Raw genomic sequence first — 24,188 nt, forward strand, 5'->3', positions numbered from 1 at the left:
GCTGGAAGTAGTGTTTTCTGTATTTTAGCCAAATTACTTTATATTGATCCTGCTCTTGATTGTTGTGTGAACAATACAAGAAAATATTTCTGTCAGCCTAAAAATACAAATGGTCTTTCATAGAAAGGTCATGCTTTTATTGTTTTTTTTATTGATCTTGTCCAATAAAATGGAGGACAAACCTTTCAATTCAAAAGTTCAGCTCTGTTTGCAATTTTTATTTTCATAGAATCATAGAACCATTAAGGTTCGAAAAGACCTCCAAGATCATCTGGTCCAACCATCCCCCAACCACCAATGTCGCCCACTAAATTTTATATCAGCTTAGCCCAGAAACATCAAACAACACAAAAATTTACTCATATTTATACACATACAAGCAAGCACCTGCTCTCCATCCATGCCAGCTGTGATTCAGAATTTTGCAAATTTATCCAATTTCTTAATCTTTTTTTTTCCTTTTTTTTTTTCTTAAAAACACCATTTTAAGAAGCTGAATTAGGCATCAGATAATAGGGATTCATAGCTGAGATAAAATTAATAAATCAGCTCCATTCCAGCAGTGACCCTAAGCACATTGTGAGAAAATGTACTGAGAACCTGTCAGATGGCAAGCTCGTTACTTGAGTTATCCGACTGATCATAATTGCTTGGAGAGAGGGAAGAAAAAATCAGTGCTTGGTGAATATGAGGACTTCCAGGCTTTCTCCCAGGATGACATGTGAATAATAAGGATTTTTTTTTTTCGAAGGAGGAGAAGGCAAGGTCAGTCACAAGGTGGAGTTTGCCCCCAACCACATACACAGCTGCTTGCACAGCAGGCACTGAAACCAAGCCAAAACCCAGACCCAGCAGCAGATCAGGCTGGGTGTGAACGGCCATGCCCAGGCTAATAACCTGCTCCTGTCCACTGCTCCTGCCCCAGTGGTGACACATGAAAAATTGCAATTTTTGACACCTTTTTGCTCTTCCTTGAACACGTCTATATTATAATTGCTTTTTTTCCCCTCCTGTAATTGCTGTTCTTTAAAGGTGCAGGCTTGAGAGAGGCAAGATTTATATTAACAGCAAGGTTTTTCTCTTTTCCTGCTTGAACACAGGTTTCTGAATTACTCTACGTGCCTTTGATCAAAAACACAATCAAATATTTATACAGTGGGAGATCCATCTGTTCAGATGAATTCCCAGCAGGGTAGCTCCATTCCTGCCTTATTACTCACTTCATTTTCCTCACTCGCTCCATTTTTCCTGGAATAAATTGGTTAAAGACTGAGACAGCTGAGGGAATAAATATTTCTTATTCCTTCTCATGTGCGCGCATAGGAAATGAAATGCGGTGTTCTCATTTATTTGCATATGAATTTATTTAGCAGTGGGTCTGGGGACCGGTCTGCGCACAAAGAGGGGTCCCCAGGCTGGTTTGGCTGTCCCCTCTGGCTGGGCAATGCTCAGTGCCATCAATCCCTTTTTCTGACACTTTCCGTGTGTATCAGGTGGAGGAGGAATAAATGTCACGCTGAGATTTCTGCATTTCCATTTTGACCCTGCTGACCTTAATGGGAGCAACATTTCTTTCTAATATCTGCGCAATTATATGGGGGGGTGGGGGGGGTAGATATGGGATTGGTACCAAGCCTGCGTGCTCCTGGGGGTGGAGTGGATTAACCATCCTGTAGAAGAAAGCCTTTTCAAAGGAGAAAAAACTGCATCTCCATTGGCGTGGAACGTGTTTAGCCAGTGTGACTAATAAGATTGAAACAAAGGCTGTAAAATGAGGACGGGGCTTCATGTGCATTTGAGGGCTCTCCAGCCCCGCGCTACACTTGCAGGTCAGCGCTTTGTCCCCAGCAGCTGGATGGGCTCTGCTGGGAGGACTGGGTGCTCCCATAATGGAGCTTGCACATCCTCTTTGGGCCAGCCCTTCCACCAGTTCTCTCCCAAATCCTCCTCCTCTGAGGCAAAAGCATCCTCCGGCCCCTGCCAGCGTCTCCACAGACAGGCTGAGGTCTCTTGAAAGAGCTGCTTGTCCCCAGATAGAACATTCCTTAAGGTGCTGTGCTGGTCGTACAACTGTTAATAGCATAACCAGGTTTAAATAAACCCATCTGCCCACACCTAAAGCAAAAACAAGCCAAGACCCATAGTAGAACCTTCCCCAGGAGGTTCCCCCCACCATGGTCTGGTGGAGGAGACATTCCTGGTGGGACCAGAAACATTGCTGGTGTCAGAGATGGAGCAGGGAACGGGGAAGGAGAGCAGAAAGAGAGCTTTTTTCAGCAGTTTTATCTACTGTTAGAGGAACTGACTTTACAACCAAAGCCAGCAGCTCTCCTCTCTTGCCTTTGGTTGGAAAGCAAATTGTCACCAGCCAGGGAGGCGAGCAAAGGACAAAGTCTCGCCATTTCAGAGCTGGAAAAGCTACTGACCTGCTCTCAAAAGCTCATCTGCAGCCAAAACAAACCCAGCCCTGTCCTCTACCCCAGCAAGTCCCGACGCCTGGATTTATAGGCATAGCTACCACGACACTAATGAGCTCTGGAGAGCGTCTGCTGCCAGCTTCATTACAGATGGGTGGAAAAAAAGTCATTCTGGGGAATCCCCCAGCTGGACATAAATATTTAGCATGTGATCAGCTGCTCAGTATTCCCCTGACCTGAATAAATCCGTGTTGTTTCCACTGCATTCAAATAAAAGGCCCATAATCAGGATCATTCCTCCCTCTTAATCTTTTTCAGGGGCGCGGTGGAGATGGCTGCTCTATATCCATCTTTGCAGCAGCCACATCCCTCAGTCTCTGGCTGTTTAAGGCCAAACCGTCTCTCCGAGGTGAATTCAGCTCAGCCTAACAGGATTTTACAATAATTCATATTGCACACGACGTAAAGGCTGGGGGTGCTCACAAAGAGCCTGCCCCTGGGTTTGCACTAGGGGTTACATGGGCTCTTGGTAATCTCAGCTTTTAAGACCCCAAGAACAGATGTTTTGGTTTAGGATAAACATTTTCCTAATCCAGGGTTTCAAGAGCAGTTGAGGATCCGAGCAGATATTGATGCTTTCAGTGTATATTCCCCCAGTATTTTGTAGCTCATGGTTTCCTTGAGCTAGAAATGGTATTGGCATGTTAATTCTTCCTACTGTATTTATCTTCCACAAACTTTGTCTATTTGGTCTCCTGAGCACGTGCAAATTTTTGGCATCAAAAATTTCTTGTGGCAATGGGTTCCACCAGCTGACAACATACAAGCAGCATCTGCAGCATGATCTCACCTTCCCACCTGATCATTAAACACCCTCTAGTTTGTGCATTGTGAGAATGACCAAGTATTCCTTATTTCCTGCCTTTTAACCACTTGTGGCATCTCTTATATTCCTCTTTTCAGGGCTAAAATGTCTTTGCTTGTGTAGCGGTGCCTTTCCCAGCTCCCCCAGCCAGCCTGTGGTTTTGCATTGGAGTCATGCAAAGCCTGCTTTAATTCTTTTTGGCCAAGGCGTTGCAGACAATGTGAGGGATTGTAACCAGGCAAGCTCGTGTTTGCATGCCAGCAGCAGGCTGCAGGAGCTGAAAGACATGAGGCTGCAAAAGCCTTGGCACGGACTATGGGAGATGTACATTGAAATCCATGTTCTGCCACTGACTTGCTGGGCAACCCTGAGCAAACAGGGCAGAACAAGAGCTCCTGTGATGGAGCCATTGATGGGTGATGGATGTGGTGCGGAGGGGTGAAAGCATCCTCAGGGGCTCACCACAGTCCCCATCATCCTCACTGGCCTTCACACGCATCTTTGCAGCACATAAGCTCTGTTGCATGGCACCTGCTTGCACAGCACTGACTTAGCCCTTGCACTTTCACAGAAGCTGAAGATGCATCTATTAATGTGTATAAAGACAGCTTGTTCCTTCCCTTCCCTTCCCTTCCCTTCCCTTCCCTTCCCTTCCCTTCCCTTCCCTTCCCTTCCCTTCCCTTCCCTTCCCTTCCCTTCCCTTCCCTTCCCTTCCCTTCCCTTCCCTTCCCTTCCCTTCCCTTCCCTTCCCTTCCCTTCCCTTCCCTTCCCTTCCCTTCCCTTCCCTTCCCTTCCCTTCCCTTCCCTTCCCTTCCCTTCCCTTCCCTTCCCTTCCCTTCCCTTCCCTTCCCTTCCCTTCCCTTCCCTTCCCTTCCCTTCCCTTCCCTTCCCTTCCCTTCCCTTCCCTTCCCTTCCCTTCCCTTCCCTTCCCTTCCCTTCCCTTCCCCTGCCCCTACCCCTGCCCCTTCTCCTGCCCCTTCTTTCCCTTTCCCTGAATCATTATGAAAATAACATTGATTCAGAGCATTTCTGCAATTTTAGACGCAGGTTTTGATGACAGCATGTGCATCTTGTTCACAGGAGGGGCTGAAAGAGAGCCTGGCCATGAGGCTGCTGTAGTCAGTAAATCATTACCCCTCCCCAGTGTGTGCTGAATCAGGCCCTAAGAGGAAAAAGTGGTAAGGGTGAGTCAGTATGGAGAGCTTTGATACTGTCACTAACACCTCCTGTAATAACTCCTGGAATGTCTTAATTAAAAGAAAAGAGAGAGGGTGGTGTCTCTCAAAAGCACAAATCTTCTCCACTGGTTGTAGTCTCTTCTTGAGATGGGGGCTCTGGGAGTACACAGCTTGGGTGAAGGGGGAAAAAATTCTGCTTTTGAGAAAAAAAGGGTTTGTTGTGCTTATTGGTATATTGTCTTAACAGGAACTTGGTTCAACCTGGGCTGCTTGGTTAGAATGCTCTTAGTGATTGGCTTCTTAAAAGGGAGGAAAGGGAGTGAAATAGACTAGCGAAGAGGTGGACTTTATCTCTGTTGATGTTTTTAACCAGATTTGAACGTGATTGCAGCCTGGTTTGCTTCAACACATGCCATAAAGTTTAGATGAGACCCAGATCTCTTATTGCAAAGTGACGTTCTTCCAGGACCCAAGGGATGGCCACAAAATATATGGCCTCCCACTTCGTAGCATCTCTAATCCACGTAGCACTGATGTGCTAAAGCGGTCCCGCTGCTGAAGAGAAACAGTCACTAGGAGCAGGATGCCTGGCCAAATGAAGTAATGCTAAGCATCAGATTTGGAATAATTAAATCAATATTTGACTTTTCTTTTTCCTCCTCTTTCTCTAATGGGTTTCCGAAGCTTCACCCCAACAGAGCCCACTCCACCACGAGCACAGACCTCCCCAGCGAATGTTATTTCAGGATCTGACCTCTTCCAGTAAAATGTTGCAAAATCAAATAGGGGAATCTCGGAGATCTGGTTGCCAACCTCAGCACCAGAAACTGTGAGCTGAAAAAAGAAATCAAAGACCTGCAAATCCTGAACAGCAGCTTGGAAGCCAAGCTCGCAAGGGCTGTTTCAAGACATTGGTGGAAGAGTTGCAGAAGGAAATGAAGAACATCAAAAACACATTGCAACAAAGGGAAGGGAGGCTCGGACTACTAGAGAATACAAACAAAACCCTGAAGAACACCACTAAACATCTCACCTTGCAAACCAATGATACAGCCAACCTACTGGCTGCATATGAAGGCTATCAAGCTGTAACAGAGATGCTAAGAGAGAGAAGTGAAGCTCAGAAAATCAAAAATTACGCTCAGTACCTCGAGGACAAATTGGAAAGTGTCCAGCAGCAATATGAGAAAGAGAAGCAACAGACCTCCCAGCTACAGGAGGCACTGGGAGAGCTCTCCAAGATAGGGGAGAGTCAGAGAAATGATGGAATGCAGCTGAAAGGGGAGCTGGAGTCAGCAGAGAAGTGGACATTTCTCTGGAGAAATGACCACACATGCTGGCTCCTCGTGGGCTTACAGTGGCAGGACAGAGATGGGAACAAGATGATGGAAAGTTCCTTGGAGCCAACTGGGAAGAGATTATGGCAATGGTTCAAGGACCTCACAGATGTTTTATCCCCCATCATGGAACAGGCTGCCCAGAGAAGTGGTTGAGTCAACATCCCTAGAGGTCTTCAAGAAATGTGTAGATGTAGAACGTAGTGACATGGCCTGGTGGTGGACTTCAGTACTAGGTTAAAGGTTGGACTAGATGATATTAGAGGTCTTTTCCAACCTGAATGATTCTATGGCTTGGGTTGCACAATTTTGTCAAGGATTGTTCCACTGCTGACATTCTTCTGCTCATTCTGAGTGACCACAACATCTGTGTGATTGTGGGGCTCCTAGCTCAGTATCTTACCTGGAGAAGGTAATGGTCTCTTGCCAAACTAGATTTGCTGTAGTCCCCTTATTGAGGGGCTAATCCTACTGAGCTTTGTAGTGTAAGCGTTCATCTTAGTTCTACATCATACATTTCCTATATTTATTTAAATTTAAAATACAAATAGTTTTAATAAAGCAATCACAATAGACTGCCAAGTAGTTGTCCTTTCAGTTATTTGTTAATGGAACTGCTTGAAGAATTTTTGTAGACATCAGAGGGATGATTCTTCTATTTAAAACCGTGTTTAATTTTAAGTTCTTCTATTTAGAACCATTCCAAATCATGTTTGATTTTGTTTTTGCATGTCACCCACCTATTCCCACAGAAGGTTGTTGTTCAGTGCTTCTCCAGACCTCTTCCAGCACTGTGAATAATTCAATTTGATCCAACTGCAGCTTTTTCTTGAGGAAGAAACAATTTTGATGTGACAGATTTCAGCAGTGTGACTTCAGAGATGGCTAAAGGTGCATCAGAAGGGATATTAAAATGCTGCACTGGGATTCAAGAATAAAAATAGTCACCCACTTGCACCAGACCATGGCCAGACTCAGATGATTCTCCCCTGGCTTTAGGTAGTTAGCTGAGGAATCTAAAAGTATCAACCGACCTGATATTGACTCCTCTTATATTGAGTGAGGAGAGTGCCTCCAGAAGGTGGCACAGATGTCCTTACCAGGCAGAGAGTTTTACCACTAAGCAAGGTGGGGAGATTTTCAACCCCAGTCCTCCCTCCATGTCCCACCAGAGCCTTTGGACAAGTCCCTCGGGTCTTCATCCATGCCTTAAACAGGAGAGAGACATGAGGGTGACAACAGGAGAGAGACATGAGGGTGACATTGGTAGTAGGGCAATGGTTGGACCAGATGATCGTGAAGGTCTCTTCCAACCTTGATGATTCTATAATTCTACGATTCTAGGGCACCTGGTGGCTGTGCAGTGCTGGGTCTTCATGTCTCCTGTGCCTCCAGTACTCGACCAGCACATTTCCCCACCTCACAAGAGTGCTAAAAGCAGCAAAGCACTGGGGTATTTCAACAGCAGGAGCTACCTGTAGCGAGCCTGATGGACCTACTTAATTCCCGAAGCAACCCCAGCTTGGCTCTTACATACTTTTATCGTTCTTTAATGGTCACCTTCATTTCATCCCACATCCTTTCCCCTCCTCATCAGCCTTTGCACCCAGCAGAGCCACCCAAGGAGCTTGCATGGGCAGAACAGGGGCCAGCAGCAGCCCGTGGGTCCTGCTGCCGATGGGGCTCGCTGCACACAGAGGCTCTGTCTCCCTTTCGGTGTCTCGGGGGTTCATTGAAAACAGGCTGCAGCCCCAAAGCGGCGAGCACAAAGGCAGCTGGCCCCAGCCCAGGCACGTTCTGAATCCCTTTTCTGCAGAGATTAATGGGAAATAACACCGGAGACCCAGCACAGATTGTCAACGGCCAGCGCTTTGCCAAGCTCGGGCTGGATGGGGGCCCAGGTAACCTTCCCATGCAGAGCACCGGGGTACCCTGGGCAAGCTCCAGGGGACAAGTATCACCTCCCTCAGAGATTTACGTGCAGTAATTCTTGCCCATGGGTGTCCTTGGGGACAGCCCCAACTCTATTCAGCCCTTCTGTTGTGTTTTGGGGCATGATGCTCATGCCAAGGTCACTAAGATGCACATTCCCGTCTCTCTCTGCAAATGAACGGTGGGACAATGTTTGCTCCAAGCCTGGAATTTGGCTGATGAAGGTTTTCTTCATGTCATCTGCTCTCGTCTGTGCTCCAGCTCTTGTGGATGCATTTTTGGGTGGCCTTCTTCCAGCAATACTTGTGCTTCAGGAATTAATTGATTGCTCTGTGACAAAGCACCAAGTCCCTCACCCTCCTTTCAAGGGGAAGCTGCCCTCTTTTCTGTTTCATTTATTCAGGTGTAGCTTTAAGTTTTTAATCAATTCCTAGATTGCCATAATTGCTAAATCAGCATTTTTCATTCTTCTCATTAATCCAATACACACACCAGGGAGGAAATACTTTGAGACCACAAAACTTACAGAGGATCTAGGTGCTCAGTGCTCAGAAAGGCACTGAGCACTGACAGTCTTTCACACTGTCTTTCACACAAATAAATATTCAATTCAGTTTGAAATGTTTAGAACTTTTAGGTCACCCGGTTTTGTCTGGTATTTGCTTGCCTAAGAATGTCTTTCTTTCCTCTGCTTTGCAGTGGTTCTCAGTCTACCTTCTGATATTGTGTGGACCACAGGGTTAATAAATAAATAAATAAATAAAAATACAGGCTATAAAATGTCTGCTGCTGCTCAGTACTGAATGCAAGGGTGAGGAAATCCTCTGTCTGCATTCAGGCACAAGCTCCCAGGTAAGCCTTTACACCACACGTGTGATGCAGAAGCAGATAGGAACCAATACAACAAGTCCACAGCTGGACAAGCCCTGCTGTGCCTACGTGCAAAACCCAGTGCTGGCACCCATGAACAGCTGTGGTGTGGGTTATGAGTCCTAAAAGTAGGATTCAATTCTTTCCACTGCAATCTGATAAACATCTTATTCCACAAGAATTGGGACTCAAAGCCAGGCACTGTGTCTGAACGACCCTGCTGATCCTACCATTATTCACATTTAATAGGAAGCAAATCTAGTTACATCAATAATCTTGCGATAAATGGGATATAGTTCCCCTCCTCCCCTTCCGTCTTGTAGGAATATTTAAAGCCACTGAAAATTGCTATTATCTCTGCCCACCATTCCCAGCTGCCTATTGTGGCCCTTAATCTGAGTTAATCAGCACTAGCTCATCCTTTCAGATGGGGCTTGCACCCCTGAGCGCTGCTCTCCTGCCCGCAGTGCTATCACCTCCTGCCAGCTGGGCAGCGAAATGCAAAGGCAGCTTCAGCAGCTCCAGGGGCTGGACCATGGTGATGCCCTGCCATGTTCGTGCTGGGGAGGTGTTTTCTCAGCCCTGTGCATTCACAACAACAACTAGCATATGTGCAAATAAACTAGATTCATTAGGGAGAGCACATGCATCGAGCCTGAAGGAGACAAGGAGGAATGGGAGTGAGCAAAACAGTCTGGGCCACAGGGATGTCACGGGGTGAGGGATACACCTCTGAAAGCCCGGCCTGTGCAAGACAAGCCAAGACTAGGGAAGGAAAGTTTGGGCTAGAGGGAGGTGAAAGGGCAGCATGGGGAGAGAGAGGAGGACTTCATGGGACAGCAAGCTCAAACCTTCTTTGAGACAAGTACCATACTTACTTCTTCTTTTAACACAATTCCTGAGAGCATGATAATTCAGGTAGAACAAAAATATCTCTTTCAAAAAAAAAAAACACATCCAGTCTTCACTTACTGAACTCTTGGGGTCAGAGGGAAGCCTTTGCAACCTGAAGGTTAGGTAGCCATGTCATCAAAGACTCAGTTAAGTGCACTAATTATGAAAGGCAGCTCCAATGCGCTACTCATCCTGCTCCAAGAGGGACACCTGATGTAGGGCAGCTTGTCCCACTCTTTAGAGGGCCCCTCTTTCAAAAAGGAATTTGAAGGAGGCTCCAGTTTCACTCTTTGAGGACACCTGATTTTCTAGACGGTGAAAGCCAACTGTTCAGCTATATAAACTCTTTTTAGGCTTATTGGGTTTGATTTTCCCACAGTTGGGTTTTGTCCTCTGGGGAAATGAAGGACCCAGCAGTTTCTGGGAAGGTTCCTGTGTGACACCCAGGACATCAAGACTTCATATCGAACATATCTGTTGCTCCTTTCTGCTAAATATCACACACTAAGCACTCTGTGACCCTCATCCCACTCCTGAATAATGTTGATGGCTCTTCAGTCCTTTCTCCATCGCAGTGACCCAGCACAGCCCTCCATGTCATCCTTCTGCTCACACATCGCAGTACCCTGTCTCTGCTCTCAGCATCACACTGGAAATTATTTCAGCTGCTTGTCCGCCCTGGTCTCCAAATCCCTCTCTGAAGGCTGCTCCACAAGATCCTTCTCTAGGTCTGGGTGGTATTTCTGTCTTGCCCAGTTGCATCATGTCTCGTTTGCCTTAATGAAGAAGGTAATTTTGGGCTATGTAACCAAGGCTACCAAGCAGTCCAGCCTCTGTCTTCCAGGTTATTTATTGTCCTTCTGTCCATGTGTGTCACAGACAAATGTTATCAAGCCCTGCAGATCTTGCTGTCTACATCCTCCATGTGATTTGTTGACAAAAGCTTTTTCTTCCCTCTGGATCCCCTCCAAAATACAAACATACCCAAAATAACACAACTGCTGAGACAAGCAGCAGGAAAATCAAAAGGATGGGATGAGGTTCCAAGAACTACTTACAAGTGATTGAGAGTTGCTGGTTTGGAGTGCAAAAAGTCTTTCTTCATTATCTAAAAGCTTAATTACAGAAAGCTTAAAATACTGCATATGCTCTGCAGATGATCATCTTCTACTTCTTTCCTTTAGAAAGCTCCAACAGTCAGTCTGTGTCTTATTGTAAACACAAGCAAGGCAGTGATTGACACGTGGGTTGGAAAAAGTCTCAGAAGCTGGAGCAGACTGTAGTGGCAGCCAGCTTCATATTTCATGCTCTTCTGCCACACCAAGGAAGAACAAAAATTGGGCAAGCCAGCTCATTTTCCAAATTCTCTGAGAATACACTTTCTGTCATGCCAAAATATCAGAGCTTCTTCATCCTTCAGCTGATTTTGAATGATCCTGGCACCTTCTCTACAATGCCTTGGCTATGACCCCACGTATTTAGATATTATCCCCTGCAGACCAATATATTGTAATACCTTGAAATTCCTCCTTACATAGTGAGAATCTAAGTATCCCAGGCAGAGGCTGGGACACCTCAAGGATAGTGCTCCCAAAGCTCCTCTGATGCTCCATCAACAATATATTTTTGGAAAAACATGATGAAATATGCACAAATGAAATTCCTGTGGCAAAAGCATTTTGGAGTCAAGGAAAACATTTATTTCTAAGAATAACAAGTTAAATTCCTCCCCCATCCCTCCCCTGCATGCCCACAGCCCTTACAAAATACAAACATGTTTCAGTGGTACAATGAATATCAGGACCAAGAACATGGTGAATGTTTTAGTACCTATGCCACAAATTCCACCGCCGTGTTACACCTATTGCAATGTATCACACACGTCAAAAGCACATGGGAAAGGTGACCAGAACATCTACTCTTTGGAGTTGTTTATTTCTACAGGATCAAGGTGTGAAGAATAGCAAAAGACTCCTAGAGGAATTAGAAAAATCAGGAAAGATGGTGGAAAGAGAAGTTTTAAGGAGAGCAACAGTTACGTGGTGCAGCAATGTTGGAGTTTTCCTCACTCATCTTTATTTGCCATTGGAATGAAACCACAAATTTCTGAACATTGCCCCTCCACTCCCACCCCCCCCCCAAAAAAAAAAAAATCCAGCATGCCAACTCCTCTTTAGTGCAGCTCTCTTGACAGATGGTTAAAGAAAAAGCCCCATCCTAAGACAAGGAAAATCCAGGTCCATAAGTTTAAGACCCAATATTAGGTCCCACAAAACAGGGCTACAAAACACAAGAGTCAACACACCTCAGCAAGGCTCCCTCAGGGGTGTTTCAGCCAGGCGTAAAAGTAGGGATGTTTACCCAAAAAGCTGCAACTGGAAAACTCATTTTCCTATCAAGGCTATCAGTATGTCCAAATACACTATTACGCTCCTTCCAAGAATGAGCACAAAGATATGCCAGCAGCCAACCTATGGCTGTGTTTACAACCCTATAAAATAAATACATTGAAGCATATATTTGTCACTGGGACCAACCCTTCTACAAGGCTGATTCCTTGCACTGCTCAGCCTCCTCAGCCTTTGCTCAACGTGTGCCCTTGCAAGCTCAGGGTGCAATCCTTTTCTTGAAACACCAGCAGTGGTTTCCAAAGTGCAACTCAAGATGTGGCCAGTCTGTGGAGAACTACAAATGTCCTTGGCCAGATGAGTGGTAGGGTGAGGTGAAGACACAGGGTCCCAATCCATACACTTTGAAGGGCCCCTGTACCAAAGCAGTGAACTGCTTAAGGCACAGGGAGCAGTGACAGAGGCAGAATTGCTGTGGGGAGATGGTCCTGAGGAAATCAGGCTATAGTAAGACAAAGGTCTCTCTGGCCCTGAAGTCTATCACCCCATGGGTTGATATGCTTGTGCTTTCTTCTGTGCTAATTTAACTAAATCAATGAAAGGTGCTTGTTTTTAGTGAAATAACCACTCCCACTAAAGGCCCATCTGTGATTACAATTTGATTGCAAATAAAATACCTTTTACCAGCATGTTTTTCCTTTTCTCTCCTCAGAGGAATAATCTATAACTGCATTGAATTGCTTTTATGTTGCTTGAAGGACATATCCTGTTGTTCATGATCTGATAAAACATCTAACCTATGTGCACAGGCCTTGAGGAGAATTTGAGGCTTAGAACAGATAAATAGTGTACCTTGATGAACAAAATGGCCACCGTAGCCCTGAGACTTCTCAGAGGTGACTATGAGGAGTGTAAGGTACGTTTTGTGCAATGAAACACCCTGCTCTTCATGTGGACAATGGAAAAACACACATTTCCTCATGAAAAGAGATGAGCATGCTCAGGTTCCAGCCAATTTGGTTTCTTCAGCAGGAACTTTTTTGCCATGTTTTACAGGTGATCCTCATATCATCACGAAGAAGAGGTGAACTTCTCAGAACTCACAGAAGACAGAGGTACTAAAGAGCACCAGAAAAAAATCCAGCCATAAAGGGGAACGAGGCAATAACAGCAGGTTTAAGATCATTAGAAGGCCCTGAAAAGAGGAGTATCTGGGCCAATAGCCATAGTAGTCACCACTGCTTCAGGAAGAAGCCATCATTGGGGTGAGGAAAGAAAGGTGCAGAAAGAACAGAAGCCAGCCAGCAGCCTGCTGTAGAGGGGTGCACCCTACAACATACAAGTCATGGGAGTTTTTAAGAGATCCCACTCTACATTTGGCAGCACCTACATCCCTATTGGAACAACATGGACACCTACGTGGACCCATCAGAAATTACCAGGTCCAGTCATGGACTAAAGACACCAAAAGTTAACGGCTATTCTAACAAATTTAATGTGCTCAGGATCATTTCTAGGCGTGAGGCCAACTGGCCTGGTGCTGCACAGTCTGTGCTGTTGAATGCTTGCACCCCCAAGCAGGCTGCACATTTAGGCTCTCAGGGGCCCTGGGTCCAACCTGTTAAATATTGAGTTTATTTTTCTAGTTACCAGCACATTTCAGAGCCAAAAGGAGACAGACACAATTCTGCGGCTACAGTGCTTCAGGACTTCTTGCCTAATTCCTACACATTGGCCTACCTCTGCTCTCTGAAGAAGAAACTCTTGGCTACACAGTTCACTGGACAGTCCAACTATGCAACATGTATGAAGACATACAGCGCTCTGTGCTTTCAGGGGATGGACCCTCATACACCATGTGCAGGTTGGAGTCAGAGCTCACCCTATTTAACCAGGCTTTTAGGGATTTAGCAGAGAGATTTTCTTGGGGTATCAGCTATGAGGTCTCAGCTCTCTGCTGTAGTAGGTAGGACTGTTCATGGATGTCATTTAGGCCAGCACTGTGGTTTGACACAGGGCTCTAGAGGGCTAAATGCACAAATATCTGATAGCTTTAGCTAAAAAAAAGGATCCTGTAACTATAATTGTGACTGCAACAGCCTCAGGCATCAGAGAGCAGCAACAATACATGTCCTTGCAGGACAGCGAGCCTCTGTTGGCAACATTACAGAAAACCATAATCTACATCCAGGGAAACCTAAAAAAAAGTCAATTCCAGTAGCTCCAGGGGCTGTAACGATACTTGAATCCTCCTGTGCAAGGTCTGCAATGCAGCTTTCACACAGCCCAGCACCCTTTCATCCTCTCACCTAGATCAGCTTCAAAATCACTGGCATCACCAGGCCTGGAAAAACAAAACAGTGCTCAGGGCTTGGCTGGAGCACATCTTCAGCAGCTTGTATTGCCCTTCCCCGCAGAGAGCTGGGCTGTCTGTCCACACACTGGTGGCCACTGTCTCAAGGGGAGGCTCTGGGTGGGAGAAGGATGCTGCCAAAGCCCCGCGGTCATCTGTTCATGCGCTGCAGGATGGTCACGCAGCCGTGATAACTGGTGCAGCGCTGCAGCGGCGGCTGCTGCTCCACGCTGCCTGTTGCGGGGTCAAAAGTGAATGCTTTGTCCGTGCCTTCCCCGTTCTCGTCTCGGCCGCCCAGGATGTAAATCTTCCCTCCGCACACCGTCAGGCCACAGCTCTCCTGGAAAGCAGAAGGAAAGCCCAAGAGCTGAGGAACAGCCCTCCAGCTTTGTGCATCATTGCAATGGGCTCAGCTGTCACCTGCTCTGGAGAAGGGATGGAAAGTCAGTAGGGTAAGTGGGGTCTGGCTCCTGGGGTGCTGCAGTCTTAAGGTTTCAAGCATTTGAAATACCTCGAGCTGGTGATGGGATCTTTGTTGTTCCTGGCAGCTCCCCAGATTCACAAGGATGCTGAAAGCCCAGAGAGTCGCCCACCACCTCCATGCCAGAACTGCTTGTACGGGCACACCGATGGTGGCATTTTAACTCATACTGGGGTGGGCTGTCCCCCATCATTCCTCCCCACTCACCGTGCCATGGCTCACATTGCAGCCTGGCCTTGGAGCACAAAAACACGAAATCAAGTGTGATGACGTTAAACCAAGATGCACACCCACAGCTGGTGCAGGTTCAGTACACACACCAGGTTACAGCCAGCATAACCCCTCGCCTTGCAACATGCAGCATGGAGAAAAGGTCCTCAACACCCACCTTTTCACCCCACAAATCCTCTCCAAGGGCCTTAACAGCTGGTACGGACCCAGCCTCAGCAAGAAAATATGGGATTTCTCTGGGAAACACATCTTCCAAGCAGTCATTGATGGTAAGTACATAATTTGACTTGAAATATAGAGGTCAGTATGTTCTCATGCTCAATTCCAACCCCCCATTGTATTTTACCTTCAGTCTCAGCAAAGCACAGATGGGTACGTTTGTTCTAGAGAGAAGGAAGGCTCAGGGCTTCTTTCCTAAATCTTTTCCTTACCAGAGGCCCAGGGAGTGTGGCCACTTCTTGCCAGCTGTCTTCCCTTGGATCATAGCTGAAGATTTTACTGAGGAGTCCACCTACGACATAAATGATGTTGTCCAAGCAGACAGCACTGATGCACCTCTGGTAAAAAGGAGTGGGAGACAAAAGCGTCCACTTGTTCTCCTCTGGATCGTAGCACTGGACCTGGGAGGAAAAACGCAGCTATGGGAACATGAATTAACCTCATCTCCCTCCTTGGATGAAGTTGATATCCACTAGAAATAAAAGAAAATAGATGCAGAAACACAGACAGGAGCTTCAACACCCAGAGACCAGTGCAATGATCAAAGGGATGAGGGTTTCTAGCGTTCCTTTTTCAACTGGCTGGGACCTCAGGCAGTGTCTCTGTGGGCCTGTGTGTTCAACTCTCCCAGACAAATTACAAGCCCCCAGGGTGGCTGGTCCTGACCCAGACGTGATTAAACATTCAGGGATTGAGCTGAGTGCCATTAAAACTCTCAGCACAACTCAGGTGCCAACATTCCCTCATGAACCATGTTTTTTAGGTCTCTGGCCATCCTTGATGCTCTTTGCTGGCTTTCTTTCAATCCTCTCTCTCAAAGCACAATGCCTGAAACCAGACCAAAGCTGAGCTGAAACCTCCCATGCCTGAACTTGCCAAGGGCTTATTTTGCACCTCACAGCCGTGTTTCTACTTCACAGTCATCCTCACCAGCGATACCTTGTCAGTGTTAGCAGTGTCATCCACAGCGCCGCCCAGCACGTAGAGCTTGTTCAGGCAGGAGACCACAGCCGCCGAGCTCACGGCCTGAGGCAGCGGGGCCAAGGTTGACCAGCTGTTGGAGAAGGTGTCATAGCACTCCACGCTGGAGAGGCGGTAAAAACCATCAAAGCCTCCCACAGCGTAGATCTGCCACAAAAGGAGCAAAGCAAGCTGATTAGAAACTCCTGGAGTCACCTAATGGGCTGTGCTGTCATGGTGTGCATGAGGCGAGGCTAACGCTAGGCCAGAAGGGCAGAGGCCAGGCCCTGGTAAAACCTTCTCCTTGAATCCAGTGTCAGCACACAGGTTGACCAGTTTGAAACACCCCACCCTGCATGGTTTTCATCCAAATACTCAACACAGCCATCTGCAGAAGTCTTCCACCATCCTGTGGTAGAACTTACTGCTATGGCCTCATTGCTGGCTACCTCAGGTGGCAACACAGCCAAAGACTATTGACACCTTAGTTATGTCCTAGGCTTCTCCCACCAAAATCATCTCCAAATGAGCCAGAAAACAACCAAACACTGACAGTTTCTCATTGTACTTGACACTGGGAGAAGCAGGGGACTGTGCTCTGTAAGGGTTGTTCCCAAATTCAGGCCTACCTTGCCCTGAAGTGTTGCCATTTTGTGCCTCCATCGGCCTTTCTGCAGACAAGCGACCTTGATCCAGACGTTCAGCTGGGAGCTCAGCACCCAAACATCGTTGCTGCTGATGTGTCCCCCTGAAAAAAAGGGGTGGAGAGCTGGTGCAATCCCAAAGACAATCCCATCACCTCGGTACACCACCATACCATATAGTTCCTCTGTGCAATGGAACAATCTAGGCCAGAAGATGGCTCTTGGGTCATACTCATGTAAACTCAGCTTCCCAAGGAAGATACCCTATGAACTTTAAGGAACTTATTACACTACTCCATCCCTTCTATAGAACTCTTCTGATAGGCATTTTATTTTAAATGAAGGCCAGGCAGAAGACCCTGATGTTATAGGAAATTCTGACAGTACACATCAAAACCAGCTCATTCCACAGCTGGATACTTCGGACAGATGCCCCAGTAAGCAGGAAGAAAAGCTTTTTAATAGTGCCATCCTCTCCTAGAGCTGAAATCGGCTCCTTGGAACACCAAAATGCAAACCACCTAAAAGTAAACCTCAGAAGAAATTACTTTGCTCTGGAGTCGTGAATGAGTCCCACCAAACAGACATGGGGAGTATCTGCCCAAGCAGAGGTCCTGCTGCTTATTGCAAGCAGGAAGGGAGCAGCCATCCCAGGGCATCTCACCTGATATGTACACGTCATTCTTCAGTGTGCAGGCAGCAAATTCTGACTTGGTGTAACCGGGCACACTGGAGAGGGCCGTCCACTGCCTGCTCTTCGGGTGATAGAGATCTGTGAAGGGCAGCTTCAGAAGGCCTTTCTTGTCGCAGCCCCCAATGATGATGATGACTTCTGCCAGTTCCATGAACCTAGCACATGAAAGACATGGTTAAGTCTCCTATCCCATTTAGGATATTGGCAGACTCCTTCATCAGCCACTGATTTTTCTAGGCAAATCATTCCCCCCACCCCCTCACCCCCCCACACACCTTCCCTCTTACAGGCATGCTCAAATTAAAGGCATCTCTCAGCTTGGGTGGAAAAGGGGCCAAATCGTGGCATTACCCCCTCACCCTCTCCCTTCATTACATCCAAGCCTAATCCTCAACACACGGCCACAGGCGTGCAAAGCTGTTGCTGGCAGCCAGCCCGCCACACTCTCTCTGCCTGGAGAGAGAAGTGTTTCCAGGAAATTTCACTCTCTCCAGACCAGCAGCGAGCAGACGCGAGAGACAGCAGGGGAAGGAAAATCCTGCCAGCTGGTAGGTGGCAAGAGAGGGACAGCTCTGCAGGAGGGGAAGGAGAGGAAGGAGGAGGGTGGAAGGGGATTTAGAAGGACTTGGTCCAATCCCCAGCCCTGCCATGGTTTGTACAGCCTGAGACTACTCACTTAAGGCCAAAGCTGTAAAAGGAGGCGAATTAAAATGTGGATGCTGGGGGTGGGATTTATTCCCAGTGAATTTTAGTGATCTGCATCCTTGAGGAGGTCAGCACAGACTCTGTTATTGAGCAGTTCTTTCGTTAACAACCTGTTGCGTCATCCAGCACAAAGAGGCAGCTTCAAGCCTCACACCAAACTGAAAGGGTTCAGACCAGCTCTTCCACCTGACAGAAACCCTAAATGCCAGGCCGGGACTTCTGAGAGGCACTGGTGCAAATTCCAGCCTTCTGCCCAGGCTGCTCCCCTGAGCAGCAGAAAAACAGCTGGGCTCCTGGGGCCAAAGGGCAGGAGAGCACAAGAACTTTCTCCTGTGGTCATGGGTCTCTTCTAGAGAAGAGTGGAGAGCCTTGCAAACCACCTGGTTTGATACAACAACCCACCCCAGAGCAGACGTCGCTATGGGTGCTCTTACCAAGCACATGTAGAGGGATCTCCATGACCACAAAGAAGCAGCAGAGGCTTCAAAAATATCTGGCCAAATCTAGCAAATCCAAATGCCAAAGTGACAGAAAGGTGCAGATTTCCACACACACCCGTACCCAGGAATTGTTTTTCTTTTTCATCCTCCACTTTACACCACCAGCTGCCTAGGTCAGGAGTTCTTTATCTTCTTGTTGATCAATAAATCAACAGTGCAAAAGACAGAATCTGAGGGTACATAGGTAGACACCTGGACAGTATATGGTTTTTTTTATTGTTTTGTTTTGGTTTTGTTTTTTTTCCAATGGACATTAACTCCTGACCCAGCAGCAATGCCTTTGAGCTAGGAGCCATGCTGATGTCCAAGAGGCTAGAAGTAATTGGAAGGAAAAAATAAAAATAATAGAAAATAAATTAACAAATCAGAGAATCCCACCCCACCAGCTTTAAGATCCATTAACTTAGGCCACGTAGGTCTAGGAAACACAACTCTGGGTTTTACCTTCTGGGCCTTGATCTCAAGGAGCTGACCTCGTTCCCAAGGATGTAGTACTTGCGGGCTTCGTGCAGTAGAGGAATGCAATCCTTTGAGTCCTGGATGAGTCCGTCCATCTCCACCTTCTCCAGGAAATAGGTGGGGTCAAGCAGTGGCAGTCGCACATGCTCTAGGAGGTCCTTCAAGGCTCCCTTCCTGGCAGGGATGTCATGCCGTACCCAACGCATGACTGCTTCAAAGACCACTTCCTCCTTGGGGACCACCAGCTGCTCATCAGACAAGTACTCAACCAGCTCCTTCACACCCATCTCTAGGAACTCTTCATGACATGACACCTCCACAAAACACTCCAGCATGAACCTCTTGCTCTTTTCGGTCAGGGAAGCGATAGAGAATGAGTCGGCGAACTTCATGATGCCCAAACAATTGCACGGGTGGAGCTGGCCTTCAAGGAAGGTGATACAAGCATCTCTGAGCTTGGAGATCTGCAGCAAGTCAGACAGTTCCAAGATGCCCTCAACGTTGTCTTCCTGAATGACGATGTTCCCCCCATACATGTAGTCAAGAAGGAGAGACATGGTAGAGGCAGAAATCTTCTGGATGTTAATGATATTCTGGTGGCCTTCCTTGAGATTGCCACCAAACATAGCCCGAAAATACGTGCTGTTGGCTGACAGCGTAGCACGGTGACAGGGGAATTCTTGTCCATCGATTAATAGCACCACGTCTGTGAAGATGCCACTCTGCCGGTAGGAGTTCAGTGTCTGGAGGATTTGTTCAGCGTGGCAGGACCCGCTGCAGAGCTTCATGTGCAGCTTTTCTTTGCTCGGGTCACGTGTTGCATTCTCCAGGCTGCTCGTCCTGTAACTTGACTCTTCCTTCATCATTCGACGCATCCTGATTGGGAAGCAGCGAAGAAGGCAAGAGAAGAGCGTGCTCATTAAAATATCTCCCCATGACGTCCAACACCATTGTGGTTTCTGCATCTTTCTCAGTGTCATGGGGAAGTTCAGATTCCAGCCAAAATCTAGTTGGACTACACCCCTTTACCCACATGCATAGCTCATCCTCAATAACCATTTCCTCCAAAGCACAACACAGCAGTGGGCACTAGGCTATTTCCAACCCAACACTATCTCAGTAGAACAAACTTTCTGGTTTTAGGAGATGTTTTTTTTTTTTTCTGAGGCAGTTACCTTACCCAACCTACACTGTACTAACAGCTGGGACAGGGGAGGCTCAGACCCAGAGGTGGTCAGGCACTGGAACAGGCTGCCCAGGGACTTGGTCACAGCATTGAGCTGCAAGAGCTCAAGGAGCACTTGGCCAATGCTCTCAGATATAGAGTCTGGTTTCTGGGTGGTCTTGTGTGGAACCAGGAGTTGGACTCGATGGTCCTTGCAGGTCTTCTCCAACTTAGGATATTTTATAATTCTGTGATTTGCCCTTTGAGATGGGTACCAGCGAGGGCAGCCAGCAAAGCACTCTTTATCACAGCTTCTATCATGGCCATGAAGGTTTTAGATTGGTTTTCTGAGGCTCTATAACAGCAAAAAAGCACATCTGGGGGGCTCGGGCTCTGCTCATAAGTGCCTGACCCCTTGAGCCAGGCTCTGGAGCATCTCACCACGTGCCTCTGGCAGGAGCACAGGTCCCCAGATGGGGTCACAAGCTGGCAGACATCAACTGCTCTGTGGCATCCACCCAGTCCTCGGCAGGACAGCAGGCATCACACCCGTTGAGGAAGATTACCTTGAGCTTCTCATGAGTCAAAATCCCTGTGCTAACTCAAGCCCGTGATCTTTCTTCCTACATCTGCACCTCACCTGTACCTGAGTGGCCACGTGTAGGACAACCCAGCCTCGTACTGAGGATCCCCGCCCCACTACCCTGGTAAAATATCATCATATCCTCCATGCCTGCAAAAACACACACAAAAACATCTCTACTCCTGCCATGGGGTGTTGCAGAGCCCCTAAGAGGTATGAAGCAGCATGACGAGCCCTACATAAATATCTAAGAAACCCTGGGGGAGTGGGTGAAGGCTCCAAACATCCCAAATGGCACCGATGGGTGCTCAGAGCTCTGCACAGAAGGGAAATGCTGTTAGTTGGTTCAAAGTGATTTAGAGAAGTTACAACAAAGGCAGCTTTCTGGACAGCACAGCAAGCTCCGTGTTCTGCCGACACGCACAGCTCCAGCCAAGAAAGATAAATGCATCTATATCCCGGCTTCTGGGCTAGTCAGGGCTTCTTCCCTGATCTGTACAAGTTTCCAAGCCCTTGAGGTCTCTCGCAGCTTACAAAGAGATGTGTCCCCACCCCAGATTAATCCAAATTCCTTTCCCCAGCTCACAGCCCTCCTGTCTACTCACAATACAAATCCAACTCCAAGGGGGGACTGGGTTCCCCCGCTGCCCACGCACGCTCCTCTCCACATCACTCTCTCTGTCCAAGCACAGCCCAGCAGTAAGCACCAGGTATTTTGGGGCAAGCTCCCTAGGAAGCCCAATGTTACCTGGCCCACAGGTTGTGTCCTCCAGGTGGGACCTCGCGAAGCCTCAGCTTCCCTCTCGGAGAGCTCCCATCCACGCCGGGGCTCGGTGTGGAGACCGGTCCCCTCCGCAAAGCGTGCTCAGCCCTTCTCCAGCAATGCTAGGGGAAGCACAAAAGCCCCGCTTTTATCCTCGCTGCTAAAGAGGAGGGGGATAAATCTGCTTTTGTTTCTCCCGAATGACACGCCAGAGAGCTACAGGGCATTAGCCACGCAGCTGTCAATAACAGGCAGCCAGGGAGGAGCCAAAACCCAGGGAAAGCCCATGGAGGCTCAGGGAAAATATATCACACCAGGGCAGCTTCAGAGGGCCCAGCCATCTGGAGAGCAAATTGGGGTCCAGGTGGAACGATTCATTTGGAGGAGACTCCAGCTCTCTGGAAACCACACTAAAGCTGATAAATAAAATAGGGCTCTGCGAGCAAAAAAGGCGCCTGTAGCAGGAACGGATTGGGGCAGTGAGGAGCTGCAGTGCCCCTCATTAATGTGGGATAATTAGGTCCGTAAGGACGATGAGGACAGAAGGGGAGGCTTGTCCCAAGTGGCTTTCAGCGTGCTCCCCTCCACCTCAATCCCAGTTGCTGGCTGAATTTGTAAATGCTCACAGCAGGGAGCAAAGCAGCCCTGGGGAGCCCAATATTTGCACCGTGAAGTAACCAGCAGCCTGCAGGCTGCCTTCCCTCCCGTGTCCAGCATCACTTTGAACAACCTGCATTATTTCATAGTAAACACAAAGGAAATATTAATAACCACCACACCCTGCATGTTGATATCCGTGTTGAAATAACCTTTCCCTGGAGCACCACCACCACGTGTTCTGGCTGGATCCTTTCTGCTCCTCTCCCTTTGCTGGGATGCAAGCTGGCATCCTGCTCACTCCCAGCATTTGCATATGAATTAGCAGCAACCTGGAAAGGATTGTGGTTTCCCAGCCTGTGCTGTGGGCTGGGAAGGCTGGGGAATTTTTGCTCTTAGGACCTTCCACCACGATCAAGTTGGCTCTGCTGGGCCACATCCAGGCATGGATGGAGCTAAAGATGGTTGGGATCTGGGTCATCAGGATGCACAGGCACTGACCCTGCCCTGTGGGGCACCAAAAACAGATCTCTTGGGGTTTGGATACCCTTCAGTGAGGTTATAAAGCTGCCAATGTTGTGCAGCCATACAGCATGGGGCTAGCACCCTGTAGCCTGAAAGTGCAGGGGCTGTGAGCTGAGTCCTACTCCACTGTAAAGCCACTTCTTCACATTGAAAACACTCAACCCATGGCACGTGGCCCACAGAAGCCATTAGGCACAAAGCTGTGAGCATTAAAAAGAAAATAAGGGTTTGTAGGGCCAGGAACTTCTTGAAAAGCTCCATGTGAATGTGGAGTGAAAGCTTCCTGCAGGAGCAGCAGAGCGACTGTGTTGGGAGAAGAAAGAAATAGGAAGGAGGAGGGATGTAGCTAAGCTAAGAAGAAAACAAGTAGAAAAGAGTGGAAAAGGCAAGAGGAAAAGTGGGAGATAATTTTGGATAAATCAGGTAATGGAGACCACGGTGAGACATCTCGATGGAGGCAGTCACTAGGACCTGATCACACCACGGTCTGTACCTCCCCATTGCATGCCCCAGGGATGAAATATATCCTACCCAGGACAGCTGTCCGTGTGCTTCAGCTTGCCATGGAGAGAGTCAGGACCCTCCCTTCCTGCCCGCAGCCAGTTAGCAGAGGTGAAGGGCAGTCACCAGCATCCAGGAGAAGAGAGAAAGCAGGAGGGAGCCACGCAGGTGAGGGGGGTAGAGCAGTAAGTGAAGAGGAAAGAGGGCTCAGGAGGAAGAGAGGGAGGAAAAAAAAAGAAGTAGCTTAAGAGAAGAATAAAAGAAAGAGAAAAAGAAAGGGAAAGGGGAAGAAAGAAGAAGAAAGAAAGAAGAAAGAAAGAAGAAAGAAGAAAGAAGAAAGAAGAAAGAAGAAAGAAGAAAGAAGAAAGAAGAAAGAAGAAAGAAGAAAGAAGAAAGAAGAAAGAAGAAAGAAGAAAGAAGAAAGAAAAGAAAGAAGGAAGAAGGAAGAAGGAAGAAGGAAGAAGGAAGAAGGAAGAAGGAAGAAGGAAGAAGGAAGAAGGAAGAAGAAAGAAGAAAGAAGAAAGAAGAAAGAAAGATGACCCTGTGCCACTGCAGCCCCATGCCACTGCAGCTGCTCACATCACAGCTGGGCTTTTTGTACCCAGTTTGAACCTCACAAACTCTGAGCCTCCGCATCACATGAAGGTTTTCACAGAGATAGAAGAGGTCCTTCTGAGGGCAGATATCCGCGTAGACCTAGGGCATGGTCACAAGGGCATCACCTCCCAGACCCCAGGACTACAGCTCTACCAGCAAATGTGAAGTGCTGGAATGGTTCCCAGATGCTCTGAGAACTATCCCAGCTGTACCACTAAGCTCTTACAAATAAGGGCAGTTTTAGGAAGAAAGAGTTAAATAGCACAATGTTGGCTGTCCCAAGCCATTTGGGCTTAGAGCCAGCGACCAATCCTCAGCTCTTTTGTTTGAATAACAGAGTCCACGACTCTATTTTTCTTCCTCCAATGTT

At 47.6% G+C, this 24,188-nt stretch overlaps 1 protein-coding gene across 2 annotated transcripts; it reads right to left on the minus strand.

Moving 5' to 3' along the window:
• Positions 1-11,788: 11,788 nt before the first annotated feature.
• Positions 11,789-22,378, minus strand: KLHL35 (kelch like family member 35). 2 transcript variants are annotated; one of them, XM_080559391.1, is made up of 7 exons: positions 21,584-22,363; positions 19,073-19,963; positions 17,394-17,578; positions 16,715-16,833; positions 16,065-16,253; positions 15,338-15,526; positions 11,789-14,534 (listed from the first exon to the last, which is right to left on the minus strand). In XM_080559391.1, the coding sequence occupies exons 2-7, from the start codon at positions 19,960-19,962 to the stop codon at positions 14,346-14,348; spliced, it is 1,761 nt and encodes a 586-aa protein (XP_080415517.1). In that variant the 5' UTR covers position 19,963; positions 21,584-22,363; the 3' UTR covers positions 11,789-14,345. The 2 variants fall into 2 exon arrangements, with proteins under 2 accessions (XP_080415517.1, XP_080415518.1); XM_080559392.1 differs by lacking the exons at positions 11,789-14,534; positions 15,338-15,526 and adding an exon at positions 15,620-15,953 and having other exon boundaries at positions 16,056-16,253; positions 21,584-22,378.
• Positions 22,379-24,188: the final 1,810 nt, after the last annotated feature.

Source organism: Anser brachyrhynchus (genome assembly GCF_964034855.1).
Source record: "Anser brachyrhynchus genome assembly, chromosome: 1".
Taxonomy (NCBI): domain Eukaryota; kingdom Metazoa; phylum Chordata; class Aves; order Anseriformes; family Anatidae; genus Anser; species Anser brachyrhynchus.